The sequence below is a fragment of the Coregonus clupeaformis genome, unplaced genomic scaffold (genome assembly GCF_020615455.1).
Source record: "Coregonus clupeaformis isolate EN_2021a unplaced genomic scaffold, ASM2061545v1 scaf0567, whole genome shotgun sequence".
NCBI lineage: Eukaryota > Metazoa > Chordata > Actinopteri > Salmoniformes > Salmonidae > Coregonus > Coregonus clupeaformis.
In genome coordinates this window covers 77,501-102,555 of record NW_025534022.1, presented here as the reverse complement: position 1 = coordinate 102,555, position 25,055 = coordinate 77,501, and the positions used below count along the sequence as shown (strand labels likewise).

General features: G+C 41.5%; 1 protein-coding gene across 3 annotated transcripts in view; it reads left to right on the top strand.

Annotated features, from left to right (window-relative positions):
• The first annotated feature begins 15,750 nt into the window (after positions 1 to 15,750).
• LOC121559945 (receptor-interacting serine/threonine-protein kinase 3-like) overlaps positions 15,751 to 25,055 on the top strand; it is a 15,152-nt gene continuing 5,847 nt past the window's right edge. For all 3 annotated transcript variants that reach the window (XM_041872974.2, XM_045215957.1, XM_045215956.1), the window contains exons 1-2: positions 15,751 to 16,849; positions 17,927 to 18,090. In XM_041872974.2, the coding sequence (XP_041728908.2) occupies positions 16,844 to 16,849; positions 17,927 to 18,090 (170 nt within the window). In that variant the 5' untranslated portion in view covers positions 15,751 to 16,843. The remainder of the gene's footprint in view (positions 16,850 to 17,926; positions 18,091 to 25,055) is intronic.

Below are 25,055 nucleotides of genomic sequence, written 5' to 3'. Positions count from 1 at the left end.
CGTTTGCAACGCCAGGGTTGTGGGTTCAATTCCCATGGGGGGCCAGTATGAAAAAAAAAAAAAGATAATGTAAGTCGCTCTGGATAAGAGCGTCTGCTAAATGACTAAAATGTAAATGTAAATTAACGAGAAGGACCAAGGCGCAGCGCGATATGCATTCATATTTATTGACGTACTGAACACACGACAAAAACAACAAACGAAACGTGAAGTCCAAGGTAGACTAATAACATACCTTTACGGAACAAGATCCCACACCGACTGGTGCCAAACGGCTGCCTAAGTATGGTCCCCAATCAGAGACAACGAGCTACAGCTGCCTCTGATTGGGAACCACCCTGGCCAACATAGATCCAAACGATCTAGAAACTAACATAGACAAACACAACATCGAAACTACACACCCTGGCTCAACATTTAAGAGTCCCCAGAGCCAGGGCGTGACAGTACCCCAAAGGTGCGGACTCCGACCGCGCCACATAAACCTAACAGGGTAGGGGCCGGGTGGGCATTCCCGCCTCGGAGGCGGATCCGGCTCCGGGCGTGACCACCACTTATTCTCCACCTCCCGTTGCGCCCCCTGGTCTGGTCTGGACCTTGGCGCGCTGCTTCCTCTCTCCTTCCTCCCACGAAGTACCACGCCCTGTCTGGACCCTGGTGTGGGAGACCCCGAACCTGGAGAGGGGCTGACGTCTGGGTCTGGACTGGAACCGCTGACCGGAACTGGACCCGACGACGGTGGATCGGACTGCTCTGGCTCCGAGTGGAGCCGCTGACCGGAGCTGGACTGGACCCGGTGGAGCGGATTACTCTGGCTCGGAGTGGAGCAGCTGATCTGTGCCGACCAGGCACCGATTGGAACAGGCACGGGCCGTGCGGACTGACACACGCACCACTGGCTTGGTGCGGGAGCAGGTACGGGCCGGACTGGGCTGACGACGCGCACCACTCGCTTGGTGCGGGGAGCAGGAACGGGCCGTACCGGGCTGACGACGCACACCACTGGCTTGGTGCGGGGAGCAGGAACGGGCCGGGCCGGACTGGGAACACGCACCACTGGCCTGGTGCGGGTAGCAGGAATCGGCCGGACTGGGCTGACGACGCGCGCCAATGGCCTGGTGAGGGGAGCAGGAACGGGCCGGACTAGGCTGACGACGCGCACCACTGGCTTGGTGCGGGGAGCAGGAACGGTCCGGACTGGGCTGACGACGCGCACCACTGGCCTGGTGCGGGGTGCAGGAACGGGCCGGACTGGGCTGGGAACACCCACCACTGGCTTAGTGCGGGAATCAGGAACGGGCCGGACCGGACTGGCGACACGCACCACTTGATTGGTGCGAGGAGCGGGACTGGGTTCCTTCAATAACCCCCGCTCCTTCTGCTGCCTAACCAGCTCCTCTCGCCGTGCCTCTACACTTTCCTTCTGCTCCCTCTGCACCAATGACCCCTTAATCTGGCGGCCTCCTCTGCAAAACGGCTGAACCGCTCTATCGCGGCCTCCTGCTGCCTCGTCGTCACGGCGTGAGCCCCCCTAAAAAATGTTTGGGCTTGTCTCTCCCCGTGATCATGGCCTCCATCCCTCTTGCCAGACTCTCGCTCATCTCCTCCCAAGTCCATCCTCTCTTCTCATCACGCTGCTTGATCCAGGATTGGTGGGATCTTCTGTCACGATCGTTCATTAACGAGAAGGACCAAGGCGCAGCGTGATATGCATTCATATTTATTGACGTACTGAACACATGACAAAAACAACAAACGAAACGTGAAGTCCAAGGTAGACTAATAACATACCTTTACGGAACAAGATCCCACACCGACTGGTGCCAAACGGCTGCCTATGTATGGTCCCCAATCAGAGACAAAGAGCTACAGCTGCCTCTGATTGGGAACCACCCTGGCCAACATAGATCCAAACGATCTAGAAACCAACATAGACAAACACAACATCGAAACTACACACCCTGGCTCAACATTTAAGAGTCCCCAGAGCCAGGGCGTGACAATAGGGTTGACGATTTCATCTTAAATCAGGCAAAAATCCCTTTGTGACAGGGGGAATAGATGCATAATGTGTGCAATTGATTTTTTAAATATAAAATTTGCATAATACTACAAAATCCCCATAAACATCTGTCTGTTTAAGCTAGATATATCTGTTTCTCAGTACATGGCATCCACAGAGGACGGTGGCAGAGCTACAGCCTCAAGATTCCGACTGGGGTCATTTTAATTCCAGAGGCATATTAGTGATTAAAGGTGGTTTATTCAATTGTTCACATTTTTCATGAGTTTGTCAATCAACTTGTTCTTAACAAATCTAAATCATTTTTTAGTGTTTCTGTATCAATATGGACTAACTCTGCCTATAGTCATTTGGTAAATAGGACCTTTATTTGACTCTAGGTTTTTATGTGGAACATTTGTCAATATCAAATATCTGTCACTATTTGTGATTATAGGCCAAAGGTGGTTTACTGAATTGTTAAAACTTCCATGACTTTGTCAACAAACTTGTTCTCAACAAATCTAAATAATTGTTTAGCGTTTCTGTATCAAAATTAAAGTCCAAACCAAAACACCTAATTCCGCCCCATAGTAATTTGAGAAATAGGACCTTTATTTGAATCTAGGTTTCTCTGGAGACATAACGACTAGTTATCCATACCACCTCAGGGTGGAGGGGACCTGTATCAGTGATTTAGAGAGACAGATCATCTGCAGAGATATAGTTCCCCATGTACTCACCTCAGATTGTACTTTTCTATACCATGTATCATATGACTGTGTACAAACAAAAATTACATGTACTCTAAGGTATCCCTCTACCCTCCCTCCCTGGTCTATGTTCTCCCTCTACCCTCCCCTCCCTCTCCCTCCCTCTACCCTCCCTCTATCCTCCCTCCCTGGTCTATGTTCTCCCTCTACCCTCCCCTCACTCTCCCCTCCCTCTACCCTCCCTCCCTGGTCTGTGTTCTCCCTCTACCCTCCCTCTCCCCTCCCTCTCCCCTCCCTCTACCCTCCCTCACCTCCCTCTATCCTCCCTCTATCCTCCCTCCCTGGTCTATGTTCTCCCTCTACCCTCCCCTCACTCTCCCCTCCCTCACCCTCCCTCTCCTCTCCCTCTACCCTCCCTCCCTGGTCTGTGTTCTCCCTCTACCCTCCCCTCCTCTCTCCTCTATCCTCCCTCCCTGGTCTATGTTCTCCCTCTATCCTCCCTCCCTGGTCTATGTTCTCCCTCTACCCTCCCCTCCCTCTGCCCTCCCTCTATCCTCCCTCCCTGGTCTATGTTCTCCCTCTATCCTCCCTCCCTGGTCTATGTTCTCCCTCTACCCTCCCCTCCCTCTGCCCTCCCTCGACCCTCCCTCTACCCTCCCTCTACGCTCCCTCTACCCTCCCTGGTCTATGTTCTCCCTCTACCCTCCCTTCCTGGTCTATGTTCTCCCTCTACCCTCCCTTCCTGGTCTATGTTCTCCCTCTACCCTCCCCTCCCTCTGCCCTCCCTCGACCCTCCCTCTACCCTCCCTCTATCCTCCCTCCCTAGTCTGTGTTCTCCCTCTATCCTCCCTCCCTGGTCTATGTTCTCCCTCTACCCTCCCCTCCCTCTGCCCTCCCTCGACCCTCCCTCTACCCTCCCTCTACGCTCCCTCTACCCTCCCTCTACCCTCCCTGGTCTATCCTCTCCCTCTACCCTCCCTCCCTGGTCTATGTTCTCCCTCTACCCTCCCTCTACCCTCCCTCTACCCTCCCTCCCTGGTCTGTGTACCCTCTCCCTCCAAACAGAAGATGGCACATCGACAGTACCGATGTTGCCAGTACTGCTTTGCGTATTGTTTATGGTATGTGGTATTATTTCATACTGCAATAAGTGTTTTATTGCATTGGTTGCACAAGTACTTTTGTAGAAGTGGTTTAATTGTTGTATTGTTAAACATAGTATTTTACATGCTTACGCTACCACAGCGTGTTCCATAGTGGCCTTTATTAAGGTGTTTTATTGTGCTGCCTTGGGCGAGCTTCTAGAGTCATCCCAGAGGGTTCTTGGTGCTTGCTCATGCACAGAGTCATTTAAGGTTCTTTGGCGCCAGGGCAGATCTGAGAAGATCTCAGCCTGGCAGATTCTCACACAGGGCTGGAGAGAGAGGGCGCCATAAGTCTTGACCCTTTGTCATTCCAAGTAATTAGTTTCTCTCTCTCCAAAAGGTGAATGTTTAAGTTTATGCTTATATTGATGCTGGGTTTATAGCCCTTTATAGACATGTTGTAAGTGTGCTGCCATTTGCCATTCATGTACATACAGTATATGTATATTGCATAGTTATAACCCTTAACTAATACTGTTTACATGTGTGCATATCTTTGTCTTATAGAACCACAACAATAAGATTCCAAGTCATTTGGATTACTCTCGGCTCTGTGTATGTGTGTGTGTGTGTGTGTGTGTGTCTGTGTGTGTGTGTGTGTGTGTGTGTGTGTGTGTGTGTGTGTGTGTGTGTGTGTGTGTGGTGGTGACTATCAAGAGTACAGTGATGGGCCTGAACACCATGTTCTAACCGGATAGCACTATAGTGGCTCAGACAGGTGAGGGCATACCAGCCAACCGTTTTTACCAGTGGAGGCTCCTCAGAGGAGGAAGGGGAGGACCATCCTCCTCAGTGAATTTCATCAAAATAAAGATGGCTAAACATTTAAGAAGTTTTCCTTTTTAGATAAAACTATACTAAATATAATCACGTCACCAAATAATTGATTAAAACACACTATTTTGCAAAAAGGTATACAGCAGCCTCAACTGCACTCTGTAGGGTAGCACCATGGTGTAGCTGGAGGACAGCTAGCTTCCGTCCTCCTCTTGGTATATTGACTTCAATACAAAATTTAGGAGGCTCATGGTTCTCAACCGCTTCCGTAGACTTACACAGTAATTATGACAACTTCCGGAGGACGTCCTCCAACCTATCAGAGCTGACATGTTGTCCACCCAATCAAAGGATCAGAGAATTGTACTGAAAGCATAAAATACAGCTAGCTAGCACTACAGTGCATTAAATGTGGTGAGTAGCTGACTCACAGAGAGAGAAAAACAATAGTTGAACAGTTTTGAACAAATTAATTTCTTCCAACATGAAGGAGAAGCAAGAGAGAAATAGATTTTTACATTTTTTTTTCACTTTCAGTTTCACTTACATAGCTAGCAAATGTAGCTAGCTAGTTTAGCCTACTGAAACACCTTGCTCAAACAGAGGGATGCTATGTTAGCTAGCTGGCTATGACTATCCAACACAACACTGGAACTCTTCCAAATCAAGGTAAGCTTTTGGTTTTACAAATGTATTGCCACCGAGGCCCGCCGGTGTAACTGCTTACTGACGGTACACTGTAACGTTACTGCATGATTGTAGGTTTACTAATGTGTTAGTTCTATTAGCTATGCTGACTATGATGTTACTTTAGCTAATATGGTGACAACGATGTAGGCTGTGTGTAGCAGTTTGGCTTGGAAATTGTTTTTCGCCTGGTCACATACAGCTGATGTGTTGTGCATTGAAGTCCACAAACGAAAGGAAAAGGTGAGAGGACGAAAGCACATAGATACAAGAAGGAATACAACGTGGCTGCTATGAAAGTGAACTGTGTTTATGTCACGCCCTGACCTATAGAACTCTTGTTGGTTGAGTCAGGGTGTGGAATTCTATGTTAGACATTCTATGTTTGAGTTCTAGTTTTTCTATTTCTATGTTTGGCAGAGACAGCTGTCGCTCGTGGTCTCTGATTGGGGATCATACTTTGGTAGCCTGGTTGCCTACCTTAGTTGTGGGATCTTGTTCCTGTTAGGCTTGTATGTGTATAGCCCTTTGGACTTCATGTTACGTTGTTTTCTTGTTGTGTTGTATGTTTATTGAGTAAATAAACATGTACGCTTTTCATGCTGCACCTTGGTCTGACCCGTCTCTCAACGTTCGTGACAGTTTATGTGTAATCAGGGGTGTATTCATTCTGCCGATTCTGTTGAAAAACGTTTCTTAAACAGAACAAAACGGAACAAAACGGGGATAAACATACCTGAATTTGTCCAATAGAAACTCTCGTTTGCAACTGTTGGACTAATGATTACACCCTATATCAGCTAGATGCAGGCAAGCGTGTGCAAGGCGGTATTGAATGTCACTGTCTGTCCATGTGTCACTGTCTGTCACCTCAAATTTGTCTCTCGACCTGTGTGCACCTACATTGTAAACTTTCATTCATAGGCAAGGTTGTAAACCTATCACTGTTACATTGAACTGGGTGAATGGAATATGAATGACAGTCATCCAACATAGAAATAAGGCCATGCTCATGAAATAAAATTTGTCCTCCCTCATCTTAAACGGCACTGACCGCCACTGTACCACACCCCCTCGGGCCTTATTGATTAAATAACCCATGAGAGAAAAACATGCTGTATAGATTTGCTGGTCTTTACGAGTAATGATCACATGATAATTGGTAGTTGTTTGGAATTGTTTGGAACTGACAGTGATTTGTAGATAGTGTTTCTATGAACCAGTGGTTTGTAGATAGTGTTTCTATGAACCAGTGGTTTGTAGATAGTGTTTCTATGAACCAGTGGTTTGTAGATAGTGTTTCTATGCACCAGTGGTTTGTAGATAGTATTTCTATGAACCAGTGGTTTGTAGATAGTGTTTCTATGAACCAGTGGTTTGTAGATAGTGTTTCTATGAACCAGTGGTTTGTAGATAGTGTTTCTATGAACCAGTGGTTTGTAGATAGTGTTTCTATGAACCAGTGGTTTGTAGATAGTGTTTCTATGAACCAGTGGTTTGTAGATAGTGTTTCTATGAACCAGTGGTTTGTAGATAGTGTTTCTATGAACCAGTGGTTTGTAGATAGTGTTTCTATGCACCAGTGGTTTGTAGATAGTATTTCTATGAACCAGTGGTTTGTAGATAGTGTTTCTATGAACCAGTGGTTTGTAGATAGTGTTTCTATGAACCAGTGGTTTGTAGATAGTGTTTCTATGAACCAGTGGTTTGTAGATAGTGTTTCTATGAACCAGTGGTTTGTAGATAGTGTTTCTATGAACCAGTGGTTTGTAGATAGTGTTTCTATGAACCAGTGGTTTGTAGATAGTGTTTCTATGCACAAGAGGCACCATTCAACTCTTATAACTGAACAAGCTTCATCACTACTGATAACAGGCTATTGGAAATACAAGGGAAAGTAATACATCATTTAATTTCAACATCATCTGCCATGCCTGTAAAATGTAATTACATCTTATACAGTCAGTTCTAATACTTTAATAGAGGCCTCCTTCAAGGCAGGTCGACTAGCGGTTAAGAGTGTTGGGCCAATAACCGAGAGGTCGCTGGTTGGAATCCCCGAGCAGACTAGCTGAAAAATCTGTCGGTGTGCCTTTGATCATGGCACTTAACCCAAATTGCTCCTGTAAGTCGCTCTGGAAAAGAGCGTCTGCTAATATGATATGAATTTATGTCAGATTAACGACTTCATGTTCTACCAAAACTTGAGTTAACCTTGGTTGAACTGGAATTCCCTCTGTGTTTGACACATGACACAAAGTGTATTTGTCAATAAAAGTGTATTTGGTTTTTGCCAGGCATAATGGGACCCATGTCGTCCAAAAAAGTTGACTCAAGTTTGCCAAAAAAGCACCTGGAAGCACCTGGATGATCATCAAGACTCTTGGAATAATGTTCTATGGACAGATGGGTTAAAAGTATAGCTTTTTGGATGAGATGGGTCCCATTATGCCTGGCGAAAACCAAACACTGCATTCCACAGTAAGAACCTCATACCAACAGTCAAGCATGGTGGTGGTAGTGTGATGTTTTGGGGATGCTTTGCTGCCTCAGGACCTGGACGACTTAACTTAATAATGGAACCATGAATTCTGCTCTGTATCAGAGAATTCTACAGGAGAATGTCAGGCCATCCGTCTGTGACCTGAAGCTGAAGCGTAGCTGGGGCATGCAGCAAGACAATTATCCAAAACACACCAAGTTTACATGAAAATGGCTAAAAAGCAACAAATTTGACATTTTGGAATGGGCTAGTCCAGACCTAATCCCTATTGAGATGTTGTGGCAGGACTTCAACAACTACAGGAAGCATTTGGAGTCATTGCAGCTAAAGGTGGCACAACCAGTTATTGAGTGTAAGGGGGCAATTACTTTTTACTTTTCACACAGGGGCATTGGGTGTTGCATAACTTTGTTTATTAAATAAATGAAATAAGTATGTAATTGTTGTGTTATTTGTTCTCTCAGGTTCCCTTTATCTAATTTTAGGTTTTGGTTGAAGATCTGATAACATTCAGTATCAAAAATATGCAAAAGTCGAGAAAATTTGAAAGGGGGCAAATACTTTTTCCCGGCACTGTACCTCCTGTGAGTCCTGGCCATCACCAGCAGCTAAAATCAAACGCTCTGTGTGTCACTCGACACTCTCTCTCCTCCTCCACTGACGATACTATCTGCACCCATCCTGCCTAGCATATCTTTCCGCCGCGGTACACCTTGGAAGGAATCACTTACTAGAGAGAATGGGGTTGGTTAACAGTCAGTGTTAACATCTGAACAAAAATTAATAACAGGACAAATCTGAGGGGGAACGTGCCCTTGTGCCCCCCTATGGGCATGACGCCTCTGCTGGAATTCAAAATGTAAAAATGTTAATTGGAAAGAGGTACGGAACTTAAGCAGAAAGTATTGTGTCACTAACAATGTCTGTGAAGTGTGAAACTATAAGTAATTTATTATTTGAATATATTTGCAATAAGATCTTTTGGATGGATCTAGAACATTTATTCATTAGATCAACTGGTGGCTAGGGTTCGGCTTGATGGTATGGATGTTTTACTTTTGTTTGATGATAGATCAGAGCAAAGTATATATATAAAATGAATGTCTTCATTATGTATGGTAAATATTCTATACATAAAGTGGGCAAAAGAAAAGACAAGATTCTTCATTTTAAAAATGTAACTTGAATTTTATTTGAAAAATGCTGCATAATGCTGAAAAACGGTAACTCAAAGCGAACCCTAAATGCCTGTGAAGCACAGGAGGTTGGTGGCACCTTAATTGGGGAGGACGGGCTCGTGTTAATGGCTAGAGTGGAATAGGTGGAATGGAATCAAATACATCAAACACATGGTTTCCATTTGTTCCGTTCCAGCCATTATTATGAGCCGTCCTCCCCTCAGCAGCCTCCACTGCTGTGAAGCCTTATGTATTTTGGTTTAAATGTGTATACCCCTGTGTATAAAGTTTGTCAGTGGTATTTGGTATACTGTTTTGGAAGATATGTTTGTATATTGTGTTTTATTTGCTGTCAAAACAAATGCCATCGACCTTTGATTGCACCTTGGCAATTCCTTATTAGCACATCTGAGAGATAAGTGGGGAAAGTAAATGTAAATGTAAATGAAAGTTTCAAAGTTGTTGTTTTTAAACAGATTTCAGGTGAAATTTGATGAACAAAAACTTTAGAGATGGATTTCAGAATGTATCAATGCTTAGGATCTGTGTATTTCTCCACTATGTTGACAAGGACGTATTTTAATCTCTGATATGTTTAAAAGGGATTGTTCACCCAAAAGGTCTGTGGAAAGTTTTTGTAAGTCTAAAGTTTTTTGTTTTTTTTCAACAGTTGAATCCATATTCAATCCAATACATTGTGTAAATCCTACTTCATACTGTACATGTTAGGATTATTCTTAGTATTACTGTCAGACTCAGTTCATGTCTTCCAGCATTTATGTAGCTCAGTTGGTAGAACATGGTGTTTGCAACGCCAGGGTTGTGGGTTCGATTCCCACGGGGGGCCAGTATGATTTTTATTTTATTTATTTTTTTATAATGTATGCACTCACTAACTGTAAGTCGCTCTGGATAAGAGCGTCTGCTAAATGACTAAAATGTAAATGTAAATTTAAAGGGTAAACATTCTGTTATTGCAGCAGGAGGAAAACCTTTGTACTGTTTTGTATTGGCAGGTTGGCCTATATTGGGAGGACTCGTGTACTGGAGGAAGCTCTGCAGAGTGGTCACTAGCTGGCACAGCCACAAAGTCATAAAATCACATTTTAAACCTAACCCTAACCACATTGCTAACGCTAATGCCTAACCCTAGCCTTAAAATAGTACCAAAAAGCTCATTTTTTATTACCATTTTTTTTTTTACGATATAGACAATTTAGACTTCAGCTGGCCCATCTAACAGAAATCTCTCAGTTCTGCCTCATTAAAATAAATGTAAGCTTGCATTTTATTGATACCCTAACATGTTCTGAGACAACCTTTGATTGCTTCTTGGAAGTTACTTATCAGATCACCTGACACTAGTGACTGCGGAATCTTTCAAAATTTCAAAATGATTGTTTAACTGATTTTGAGTCCATATTCAATGCAATAGTACTAGCAGGGGAGACCTGACCCAGAGAAGTATGGCACCTTCCTCAGTGAAGTCAGTTAACCCACTGGAGTCTTGGTGTTGTCCCTATGACAACTACTACACTAACACATATCCTAACATAACTGAGTCTTGGTGTTGTCCCTATGACAACTACTACCCTAACACATATTATATATATTTAGGGATGGTTATGCTGCTGTTGACATTAGTATTGTTGTTGGTATTGCATTTTGTACTGGTGCTCTTATCTTTTTTTACTCTGTCAGCAAGCAGTTACCTGCCAAGGAGCCCCATTGGTTCTGTTGTTGAAAGTGAAGGATCATGATGTATGCCATATAACTTTCCCTTGGATATCCACTGGCCTGTTATCAGTAGTGATGGATCTTGTTCACTTATAAGTTATATGATGCCATCTGCTGTAGTTGATGGGACTGTATCATCTTTCAAACCAGTCCTCAACCTTCCTTGTATATGTTTTTCTTTGTTTGATTTATTACTTTTAAAATATATTTCTGTTTCATGAATCCAAATAATCTAGTGTGTGTGTGCTAACAAATCATCAACAATTAGTTTATCTTGTAAGAATAATGTAACGTGTGTTTATTGTGTTCAAACTATGATACAAATTCTACATGTTATTGTTATACTTGTGTTTGTGTTTTTCTAAATGAAATACGTTTTTTTTTACTATATCTCTTTAGTCACTGGGTCGAAGTTTAAAGGTCAATATCTAAAATAATAGACCACGTTAGTTAAAACCTGTTTTATTATTTGGTTTAATCAGCCCAGAAGATACTGACGTGTTGATGGCCAGAAACAAATGAGTTGAAGTGACACGTGCATTCAACTGATGGTCAATGGGTTACAAAAACATATTATTGAGTCAATGTTCAACTGATCAATAGGGCACATACAATTATAAATCACACACATTGACAGAGTACGAGTAAAGTACGAGTACACACAGAGATGGCCAGAGATGGAAAGGGATCTTGGTCACATTGAAATGGGATGACAAATACAATCTTAGACTAAATAAATCTATCCTACAATAAATCACTTTTTCCAAACGTTGTTTACAGTTTAGTCATTTAGCAGACGTTCTTATCCAGAGTGACTTACAAGAGCAATTAGGGTTAAGTGCCTTGCTCAAAGGCACATCTGCAAATTTTTCACCTAGTCGGCTTGGGGATTAAAACCAGCGACCTTTCAGTTACTGGCCCAACGCTCCCAACCACTAGGCTACCTGCCGCCCCTTTTCATCAACAATGGACACATGCATTTTGGAAAAGTATTTTATTGCTATGTATAACAAATGTACATAACAACGTACAAATCAGTCATTCATTAAATACATAGTTTTGCAGTTATTCAGTCAAGGTGCTTGTTCTAAAATGAAGGGACGTCCAATCGAACGTTATTTTCCAGTTTGTTGCTTTTCTCATGTACTCAACAATCTCTTCTTGTGTTTGTTTGAGAGACCTGTAGTCACATGGTATATTAATATCATTCTGTTTGAGAGACCTGTAGTCACATGGTCTATTAATATCATTATGTTTGAGAGACCTGTAGTCACATGGTCTATTAATATCATTATGTTTGAGAGACCTGTAGTCACATGGTCTATTAATATCATTCTGTTTGAGAGACCTGTAGTCACATGGTATATTAATATCATTCTGTTTGAGAGACCTGTAGTCACATGGTCTATTAATATCATTATGTTTGAGAGACCTGTAGTCACATGGTCTATTAATATCATTCTGTTTGAGAGACCTGTAGTCACATGGTCTATTAATATAATTATGTTTGAGAGACCTGTAGTCACATGGTCTATTAATATCATTCTGTTTGAGAGACCTGTAGTCACATGGTCTATTAATATCATTCTGTTTGAGAGACCTGTAGTCACATGGTCTATTAATATCATTCTGTTTGAGAGACCTGTAGTCACATGGTCTATTAGTATCATTATGTTTGAGAGACCTGTAGTCACATGGTATATTAATATCATTCTGTTTGAGAGATCACTAGTCTCATGGTATATTAATATCATTCTGTTTGAGAGACCTGTAGTCACATGGTCTATTAATATCATTCTGTTTGAGAGACCTGTAGTCACATGGTCTATGAATATAATTCAGGAGCATTAGATGGGCGTGTCCTTACAGGTGTTTACCTGGTGTTGTCTCGACAACCGGCACAGGTGATTTTAGATATTGCAAAGGTTCAATTCCTGGAGGTAGGAGACCCAGAAGGGAGGGAGGGTGACATCACATACTTACTACGGCACAGGTCTAGGATGTGTGTTACTACATGTTTTGGTTGACCTTAGAGAGAGAAGGACTGGAGCACACAGCTATAGGAATATTAGGTGAGTGTTTAGTTGACTTGCTGCATGGCTTGCTGATTTACACACACACACACACACACACACACACACACACATACAAACGCTATGATCATAGTATTTTGGCAGTGGACACCAGAATTTGCGATTTCCTCATTCAGTAATATTTTTTTCCATAACTTCCTCAGTGTGGTGTGCTAACATTACTTGTTGTGAGAGTCTCCTTAACCCCGGCTGAGCTGAGATGGAAGTGCGTCAGAGAAACTTTTCTGAACTTTTCTTGACTTCCTTATTTCTTAATATTAAACATTACTAAAGATTGAGAAATCACTAAATATCCTGTTGTAGTGCATGCTCAGGCCAAACTCCAATGTGGAGAATGTTACCTAACAGAACAAAAGTCCAATGACTACATTTCCCACCTCATCAGCCAGTGCCACTGGGGAGAACCCAGAGGAGTATCAGCAAAGGATCATGGGAGATAGAGTCCAGAGACAACTGCTGACTTCCCACAAAGAGGAGCTGGTCAGAGCTGCACAGAGTTCTCCTGTGTTTCAGAGACCTACAGTGGGTGAGTGACTCATCATAAAGCAACATACTCACTTCCATATTGGCCCCATATATAATAATAATAATAACATGCCATTTAGCAGACGCTTTTATCCAAAGCGACTTAGTCATGCGTGCATACATTTTTGTGTATGGGTGGTCCCGGGGAATCGAACCCACTACCCTGGCGTTACAAGCGCCGTGATCTACCAGCTGAGCTACAGAGGACCACAAATCTGTAAGATATGATTTAGCTATTTAATGGTTTGGTTAGTATTTAGTCAGGGTAATCTGATCCTGGGATAACCATTAGGACCTGTATTAAAGCGATACTGTAGTTCCACCTTCCTCTGTGAAAGGCTATGTGGACATTTCTACACCTTGATGGCACCTATCCTATCCAATCCTGTCAGGGCTTATTTATAGGCCCCAAACACAAAGCTGACCTCAGATCAGTGTCTAGGGGCTACTTCATCTTTCTCCATAGAAATAGCTCCTTTTCAGTCTTTTAGTGTAAGCACTCCATCTAGTGGTGATTTGTGAAATACATTGATTAATGATCTGTGCCATTTACTTAATTATACTTATTCACAATAGTTGATAGTTATAATACAGTAGAATACAGTACAGTACAATACAATATAGTATTTAGGAGGTTATTTTTCATACACTTCCCTCAAAGAACATAGATCTATTCCACCTTGGTGACTGTTCTCCCCTGTGAGTAAAGAGGGGTGTGTCTTTCTCTTGGCAGTGCGGTCCAATGAGGTGGAGGAGAGGGAGGCTACAGATTCCAGTGGAGGAAGGAGGACAGGCAAAGAATCGTCAGTGACAGATTGGAGCTCTTCATCGCCATAGTGACGGGGTTGTTGATGGGGGTCCTGACAGGTGGTTTTGGGGGTGTTGTCATGGGAGGGTTGACGGGGGCAGTGATATGGTTTACAACAGGACTGGTCAGGAACTGGTGGTGCCCCTGACTCTCTGGGAGGCACCATGTGTAGTATGTGTACTGCATCTTATGGAGGCTTCAAAAAGCATTCATATAGGCTTCATAAGCGCTACATAAATCGGTCACAAATCATCTATAATAATTTTTCATGCTCTATAAAATATGAATAAATGTGAACAAATACATTGATGGTTTTGTCACACAGCTATGCCACATTATGAATCTTTATAGAGCATGATGTACGGTTATAGATTATTTGTGAAGCATTTATGTAGTGTTTATAAAGCCTATATGAAGCCTTTATAAGATGCACTTCAAATAAAGCGGGACCCTACTTTTAAAAACGATTCTAATGTATAAAGATGGAAGGGCTTTGGTGATGGATCATGTTTCTTGATGCAATTATCAAACTTGAATTATTAATCATTTGGAAATTAATAAAAGCCCAATGAATAAATAAAATATACAGAGCATATATTGATTATTAAGATAGATGAAACCCTGATATTCATCACCAGTGCTAGCCTACTTCTGTTAAGTCAGTCCTGATATGGGTCTGAACCTGTTAGTCATGAAGGGATTAAAAGAGAGATGCATCCAGCAATATCTTTCCCTGATTTCATCTGACCAAGTATTCAGATATTGTGTGACAGGAGTTCAAAATCAAATCACATTTTATTTGTCACATGCGCCGAATACAACAGGTGTAGACCTTACAGTGAAATGCTTACTTACAACAACAACACATGACCAGTGCTTAAATTGTAAATCGGGTGGTGACAAAATAATAACCTTGATAATAAAGCATTGCATGCACATCATGCCATTTGTGTAGTGGCATAGAGCAGTAGAGTAGAGGATCTTACAGAAGTTGCACACATGGGGGGATGTTACTTGGGTCCGCGAAGAATTCGCCCTTATATAAACACATTTCATGCAATTCTACCTCATTTTATATGACTGGAGACTAGCAGAATATTTTTTTATACCGCACATATGATCGAAATGACAGGCTACTTTGACACTGACAAACTGAGATCAATAAAACAAACTTGTCTTGAATCCATCAATAGCCCAGGCCTGGGTGTGTGGAGACACATATTGTACAATTACATTTACGTCATTTAGCAGACACTCTTATCCAGAGTGCATACATATATATATATTTCTTTTTTTTCATACTGGCCCCACGTGGGAATCGAACCCACAACCCTGGCGTTGCAAACGCCATGCTCTACCAACTGAGCTACACAATAATTGTAAATAATTGTAATTGTAAAACGTAGACTTTCAGCCCGATATTCTTACAATATGAGGAGGAAATTATAGTTCTAGAAAACAGTGGAGGCTGCTCATTGGAGGACGGCTCATAATAACGGCTGGAATGGAGCAAATGGAATGGCATCAAACACCTGGAAACCATGTGTTTGATGTATTTGATACCGTTCCACTACTCTGCTCCAGCCATTAACACGAGGCCGTCCTCCCCATTTAAGGTGCCACCAACCTCCTGTGCTAGAAAAGCTTTCCACTTTCACTGACTCACCCAATGATGCACATCTCACTCACTGGTGATGGCCAATACTCTCGTGGTGATGGCCAATACTCTCGTGGTGATGGCCAATACTCTCGTGGTGATGGCCAATACTCTCGTGCCCAAAAGCCTATCTATTTTGTATCACATTGTAAAACAATGTTTGCTCAACAGGCTTATTTAGAAGTTTATACAATATTTTGGTAGCCTACAGTCAGATTAGAGTATTTTCTTTTAAGCAGGAGCCATTTGCTTTCCGACCTGTGTTTTCCTGCGATTGTAGCCTATTTGAAATATTGGGAAAGGCTTGTTCTGGCTGCATGCTGTTCACTGACGGATTTCTAGTTCTGAGATACAGGCGCGCTTCTCTCTCTCACCGCCCGCAGGAACCGTCACGCGTTGGTCTCAAACATAGTCTATAATGTTGCGCAAAACATAAACCCGGGCCGGCCCAACACGAATTCTAAGAATATCGGGCTGAAAGTCTACGTTTTACAATTACGGTTTTTTTTAGCAGGAGAATGAGGTAATCAGGAGACAACTCGAATGAACTCTGATAGCTTTTATTATAATTTGTATATTGCAAACAGTGATTTTCTTTCTCATGTAGATGTACGGATCCGGCTCAAATTAAGCACTGCACATGTCTAGATCAACCAAATATACACGATCAAAGAATAATTCGTGTACACAAAACTAGTGAGGCCCAACTGGGGCTCGAAGCCAGATCCAGCGACAACATCTATAGGCTAATATCAGGTCACTACAAATCTCAACAATGTTGTTATTGTTGTTGTCTTAATGTGTAACAGAATCAGTAAATCCTGCATAAATGATATTTAACCAGAAATGACGTAATAGTAAATGCATAAGAGTGGAAATCCCCACTACTCCCGGACACAGGGCAGCCAGACTCATTTTCAATAAACTATCAGTGAGTAATTCATGCTTCGCTACACTGAACCAAGAAGCCTACATCGAATTGCACACGATTGGCAAACAGTTTCAATAAATCACACCAATGCAGGTAGGTGGTTATGTTTCATAATGATTGCTAATAACATTTTCTATCGAGTAACATTTACATTATTCACGTCAAACAAAATGTCAGATCCTGAAATGTAACTTCCGTATCTTTGTTTTGTACGCTAAGAATGAGTCTAACAGTTTGCATCGTCAAAGACATGAAAACGTGATCATATTAAGATACATATTCAAACGTATAAGTGTTTCCGGGTGAATTTACTTACCATATGCCGGGTTTCAACGTATTTGACAAAGACAGTACAGTATGGAGCGAGGCAGAAAATGATGACGTCATCGAGTCTAACGCGAGCTACGCATGTGCAGGGCGTCAAATCAACGGCACTCCTTCGATATCAAGTTTTTTTAACGAAAATGAAAACGTTTCAGTTTGTCACTTTCAGAAGTTGGAGTAATAACATGTTCAACTACTTAAAACATTGGCTTGAATCTAGGTTGTGCCTTTAGATTTCAAGAAAATGATTAACTACGGAAGAATCTTTCACTTCTCTAATTGACTTCTCAAACCACAAACCCCGGCCTGGTCTGTTAGTTTTGTTTCGCAAGCGTTCCCGGAAGTCAACTGATGTTGCGCCTCTGGGTTTCGAAACTGTGTATTTGACTGCCAAGAAGAAGCGCGAAGGAGAAAAATACATCCATTTAATTAGAACTACAAACATGAACTACAACTCCCACTAATGTCTCTCTTTCCACAGTTTGCCGGTCTTAAACAACTCATTTTTTGCATTTTCTAAATTTATATTCATTCAGACCTTGTGTAATCTAAAACACATAAAACCGTTGGTTGATGCATGCAACAACTGAGCAGGGGAACAACATCTTTGCGACATGCTACTTCTGTAGCAAAAGGGTTTGTTAATTTCACAGGTTATTGACATACAAATCCCAACAAAGAGTTTAATTGCTTTGTGCATATAAACTAATTTGGCCAAATAACTGAGTTGCGTTAGTCTATTATCTACCTTTTGTGTAAACTCCATATCTCGACTGTAAATGTCTTCATGCAATTTTGATAAGTCTGAGTGAAAGTATTTAACGTAAGTGTTTTTTTTTATGAAAGATGGAGCTGCCGCTACCCAGCAGCCCGGCACTGGAGTTGATTGGTAATGACAGTCTGCAGGACTGGGAAGTGATTGGTGGAGGGGGCTTTGGACAGATCCACAAGGCCAGGCATACAAAGTGGAGGTTTGATGTGGCCATCAAGTTGCTGCATTATGATGATGGGTAAATATATGACCATCCCACAGCCGTGCATAAGACAATACTTGAGAGTATGCATGTTGATTCTGTTTGCTCCAGTGCATTCAAAATCTCTATTAGGCTCTGGCCAATATGAAAGGAAAACTAATTGAACTGCATTACAATATATACGTTTTCATTATGTCCACCATTTTGATTAAAGGTGCAATCTGTAACTTTTATCTGGTTTAAAGTGCTGCCCCTACAGTCTTTGTAAAATATTTGTGTTGCTGTGGTTGCTCTTAGATCAAATGTGTTTACGTCAATGTACCACTAGGGGGAGTAAAGGTTTCAGAATGCAACGTTAAGGCTCTAGTCCACGTGTCAAACTCATTCCACGGAGGGCCGAGTGTCTGCGGGTTTTCGCTCCTCCCTTGTACTTGATTGATGAATTAAGGTCACTAATTAGTAAGGAACTCCCCTCACCTGATTGTCTAGGTCTTAATTGAAAGAAGAAGAAACTAGGCCCTCCATAGAATGAGTTTGACACCCCTGCTCTAGTTCATGAGCCAGGGGTGGTCAGACCGGCTCATGTGGCGTGGTGATGTCTCATAGTGATTTTTTTTAAAGGTCTATTTCCCTAGAGTTGCAATGGAGCTTTCTCTGTGATATCACTCTATCTTTCATCCCTCCATCACATAGATTTTACCCGAAGGGATTTTACCCCTATGACAAACAATGGCAGTATACAAGAAGCTACTGCTCACGTATACCCTCGTCATTGGAAAGCTAAGATTCACAGCTATCCGTCAGACACATTTTCGGGAATGTTCCGGTCAACAGAAATGTTACCTTTGACCTCTAGGGTACATATCAGAACTACCTGCTTTAAAAAGATAACCCTGATACATTTGAAACTTTGTTTGACAAGTGGTTCTAAAAAGTTAATGAAATTACCTTTCAAATGATATATAATATAACCAACTTTGAAAATACCAGCTACAACTATTTAAAAATTGCCCAAATTGTGCCATGTGACATTAGAATGTTGGAAGCGTAGCCATGGAATTCCATGTAGTGGGGCAGCTATGTTTTTGGATTGTGACTTTGGTGATAGAGGCACCAAATTTCACACACACAGCTAGAACAAGGTTTTAAAAAGATTTGTAGATACAGGGCTGAAGGGTCATTCTAGAATATGAGGGAGGGGTGAACCTACACTCTTAGAAATAAGTGTTTGGTTAGGGTACAGTATTTTTCCCTGGGGTACAAAAATATCAAAATACACATATTGTACCTTCAGAGGTACACATATGATCTCACGTGGTACTCACATAGTACCCTTTTAGGGTACATGTGCGGATAATCTACTATAAAATCTTAAATATCCACTATACAACATTTTGAAGGTAATGTCACTCTCAATGTACGGTGAAGGTACATTTCAGTTTCTCAGGGTTCAAATGTATTTTGTGTGCCCTAAATTCTCGATGGTACTGATCTGTACCTTCAGAAAAGCTACACATTGACAATGTATTGAATAAAGGTACATATTTGTTCCCACCATAAGGTACAATGACACATGTTTGCCACTTTAAAGGAACTAACGGCTTTGTCACTGGGGTGGTACTATAAAAAGGCACATTTGTACCATAGTCATTATCATATTTCCCAGCATGCTCTACTGCAGGTTTATTTTTAAGAATAGTTTTTAATATCTGTGTTTTTGAATCTTTATTGATTGATTGATTAATCTTATGCTACACAAAGATAAATACCTTAAATTTTTCCTTAATCCGATCAGTTAGTTAGATGTATTGCACCCGTTAATGAAATGGTTGTTCCAGTTTAAATGGTTTAGGTAGTCTCCTTTATCAATGTTCCTAACCCTGGTTGTCATTCTGAATGCAGGTTGCGGGTGAGTAAAAATTCCAGCTGTTGGATATCTTATCTCTGTCTGTATTCCAATAGGAATTACACATCACTTTGCATGCCAGCATAATGTGACTTGCAAAGTGATGTGGCCTGTAAACCATGAGTTTCAGGCCACTGTATTAGGGTAAAACTAGGCCTCAGAATAAGGCCTTATGATATATATAATGTATTCTCATAAAGAGTTTAACGTTCACCTAGTAATTCACTTGGTGAAGACCACAGGACTGAAATTGAACGAATTCAACATTCATGTCTAACAAAACACAGTCATGGGTGGTAACTCTATAATTCACTCGAAAAGTCAAGGCACACTGGGAAATTATTTTATTCTGTACAAGATGGCGGCGACAGACATGGTCGCCCTGTTTCTAGCTCCTAGCCAACTGCAGTACTTAGTTTTTTTGTGTGTTATTTCTTACATTATTTGCTCAGAACATTTCTTGCATTATTACCTACAGCCGGAAAAAACTTTTGGATATTAGATTTGAAGATCATGTAGGACCTCAGCCACCCGAGCCGCGGCCTGTTCATAAATTATGCAGACGGCTTATGAAAATGAGTTTGTATTGATGTGTGTCAATCTAACTAACATAATACACAAATCCCCATCAAAATCTGTCAGTTTAAGCTAGAGATATCTGTCTCAATCCAACGCATTCACTGTCGGCTTTCCGCATCTTCGGTGGAAGTTGGGCGAGCTACAGCGGTGATTGTCAGACCATGAGACGTTACGAAAATCGGTCTTCTCACGAAAACGTCTCCAGCGTCCGAACGGTTTGGCCTATAAAACTATTATGACCACAAGTGTCACGGGAGTCGTCTGAAGGTAACCCATACAAACAAATTGAAGTATGGAGGTAGTTTTGTGCCCCCAAAAATAAGGGGTTAATTATGTGTCCCAAAAAAATAACACAATTGTCAAAGCATTGACAAACTAATGCCGTCATGAAGAACAAGCTGACAATGTATTGACGAAGCACTGACAAACGAATGCCCTTTTGTATACACTGCAAAACCATGAAACATGTGACACATTTATAACCTAAACGTAAGTGTTTAAATTTAAACATTAGGCATTTAGATTTGCCAATAAGAGTTCTCATCTTAAACACAGGCGTTTAGAATGCAAGATTAAACATGATAGTCAGGTTTTTCCCATCAGTTTCCAACCAGGAGAACACCTACAGTGAGGGAAAAAAGTATTTGATCCCCTGCTGATTTTGTACGTTTGCCCACTGACAAAGAAATGATCAGTCTATAATTTTAATGGTAGGTTTATTTGAACAGTGAGAGACAGAATAACAACAACAAAAAATCCAGAAAAACGCATGTCAAAAATGTTATAAATTGATTTGCATTTTAATTAGGGAAATAAGTATTTGACCCCCTCTCAATCAGAAAGATTTCTCTCTCCCAGGTGTCTTTTATACAGGTAACGAGCTGAGATTAGGAGCACACTCTTAAAGGGAGTGCTCCTAATCTCAGCTTGTTACCTGTATAAAAGACACCTGTCCACAGAAAAACTTACATTTTTCGAAACTAATCCAATCTGTAAAGGGTTGAATTTATTGCACCCGTTACTGAGAAGGTTGTTCCAGTTTAGATGGTGTAGGTTGTCTTGTTTGTCTAGTCCTTCACCATAGCAGTCATTCTGAGTGCAGGTTGTGGGTCATAAAATATTGAAATAGCTGGATATCCTCCCTCTGGCTGGATTCTGATAGGAATTACTAATCACCACAAACCAGCATACTGTGACTTGCAGGTATGATGTGTCCCATGAGACAGGATTTTCGGTCAACGATGTCGAGGATAACTAGACCATAACTAAAGCCTGAGGATAACTAGACCATAACTAAAGGCTGAGGATAACTAGACCATAACTAAAGGCTGAGGATAACTAGGCCATAACTAAAGGCTGAGGATAACTAGACCATAACTAAAGGCTGAGGATAACTAGGCCATAACTAAAGGCTGAGGATAACTAGACCATAACTAAAGCCTGAGGATAACTAGACCATAACTAAATGCTGAGGATAACTAGACCATAACTAAAGGCTGAGGATAACTAGACCATAACTAAAGGCTGAGGATAACTAGACCATAACTAAAGGCTGAGGATAACTAGACCATAACTAAAGGATGAGGATAACTAGACCATAACTAAAGCCTGAGGATAACTAGACCATAACTAAAGGCTGAGGATAACTAGACCATAACTAAAGGCTGAGGATAACTAGACCATAACTAAAGGCTGAGGATAACTAGGCCATAACTAAAGGCTGAGGATAACTAGGCCATAACTAAAGGCTGAGGATAACTAGGCCATAACTAAAGGCTGAGGATAACTAGACCATAACTAAAGGCTGAGGATAACTAGACCATAACTAAAGGCTGAGGATAACTAGACCATAACTAAAGGATGAGGATAACTAGACCATAACTAAAGGCTGAGGATAACTAGACCATAACTAAAGGATGAGGATAACTAGACCATAACTGAAGGCTGAGGATAACTAGACCATAACTGAAGGATGAGGATAACTAGACCATAACTGAAGGCTGAGGATAACTAGACCATAACTGAAGGATGAGGATAACTAGACCATAACTGAAGGATGAGGATAACTAGACCATAACTAAAGGCTGAGGATAACTAGACCATAACTAAAGGCTGAGGATAACTAGACCATAACTAAAGGATGAGGATAACTAGACCATAACTAAAGCCTGAGGATAACTAGGCCATAACTAAAGGCTGAGGATAACTAGACCATAACTAAAGGCTGAGGATAACTAGACCATAACTAAAGGCTGAGGATAACTAGACCATAACTAAAGGATGAGGATAACTAGACCATAACTAAAGCCTGAGGATAACTAGACCATAACTGAAGGCTGAGGATAACTAGACCATAACTAAAGGATGAGGATAACTAGACCATAACTAAAGCCTGAGGATAACTAGACCATAACTAAAGGTTGAGGATAACTAGACCATAACTAAAGGATGAGGATAACTAGACCATAACTAAAGGCTGAGGATAACTAGACCATAACTAAAGCCTGAGGATAACTAGGCCATAACTGAAGGCTGAGGATAACTAGGCCATAACTGAAGGCTGAGGATAACTAGGCCATAACTAAAGGCTGAGGATAACTAGACCATAACTAAAGCCTGAGGATAACTAGGCCATAACTGAAGGCTGAGGATAACTAGGCCATAACTAAAGGCTGAGGATAACTAGACCATAACTAAAGGCTGAGGATAACTAGACCATAACTAAAGGCTGAGGATAACTAGACCATAACTAAAGGATGAGGATAACTAGACCATAACTAAAGGCTGAGGATAACTAGGCCATAACTAAAGGCTGAGGATAACTAGACCATAACTAAAGCCTGAGGATAACTAGACCATAACTAAAGCCTGAGGATAACTAGGCCATAACTAAAGCCTGAGGATAACTAGACCATAACTAAAGCCTGAGGATAACTAGACCATAACTAAAGGCTGAGGATAACTAGACCATAACTAAAGGTTGAGGATAACTAGACCATAACTAAAGCCTGAGGATAACTAGACCATAACTAAAGCCTGAGGATAACTAGACCATAACTAAAGGCTGAGGATAACTAGGCCATAACTAAAGGCTGAGGATAACTAGGCCATAACTAAAGGCTGAGGATAACTAGACCATAACTAAAGGCTGAGGATAACTAGACCATAACTAAAGGCTGAGGATAACTAGACCATAACTAAAGGCTGAGGATAACTAGACCATAACTAAAGGCTGAGGATAACTAGACCATAACTAAAGGCTGAGGATAACTAGACCATAACTAAAGCCTGAGGATAACTAGACCATAACTAAAGGCTGAGGATAACTAGACCATAACTAAAGGATGAGGATAACTAGACCATAACTAAAGGCTGAGGATAACTAGACCATAACTAAAGGCTGAGGATAACTAGACCATAACTAAAGGCTGAGGATAACTAGACCATAACTAAAGGCTGAGGATAACTAGACCATAACTAAAGCCTGAGGATAACTAGACCATAACTAAAGCCTGAGGATAACTAGACCATAACTAAAGGCTGAGGATAACTAGACCATAACTAAAGCCTGAGGATAACTAGACCATAACTAAAGCCTGAGGATAACTAGACCATAACTAAAGCCTGAGGATAACTAGGCCATAACTAAAGGCTGAGGATAACTAGACCATAACTAAAGGCTGAGGATAACTAGACCATAACTAAAGGCTGAGGATAACTAGACCATAACTAAAGGATGAGGATAACTAGACCATAACTAAAGCCTGAGGATAACTAGACCATAACTAAAGCCTGAGGATAACTAGACCATAACTAAAGGCTGAGGATAACTAGACCATAACTAAAGGCTGAGGATAACTAGACCATAACTAAAGCCTGAGGATAACTAGACCATAACTAAAGGCCTTGTGACGTGAAATGTGTGGTCATAAAGGGTTTACTTTTAATTGAAACACATTCACTTAGGCAGTCACTTGGTGAAGGCTTCAGCAATAGATGTTATTGAATGGAACAATCTTGTCTCTGTCACTAACAAACACAGTCATGGGTGGGTATCTCTCACATTCAGTCGAAAGGCATGCAGGGATATGTGCAAAGACGGCTTTACACCATACAGTGTTAAAACAACATCCCCAGTGTTCAGTGTTTAAAACCTAAACACTTTGTGCTGAATAAATGTGTTCATGCGTTTGAAAAGTGTTAGAGCGAATGAACATGTTCTGGTGTTTACAATCTAAACACTGTGACGCGTTTTCATTAATGCCTTGACGCGTTTAAAAAGTGTTACAGAAAAGAGTTTAGTTGTGTTCAGATCCTAAACACTCGGTTTCACAGTGTAACTCCTAACAGTACAGTGTAACTGCTAACGAGGAGCTACTGAATATAGTATTGCCGTCCTAAAGAAGTTCCATTTTAGTATTCTTTGAGTCCACCTGGCCTTCATCCCAGGATTCAAGTATTTACCCACATAAGCCTTTTTCCAATATGGCCGCCAAACAACTGAATGGGGTCATAT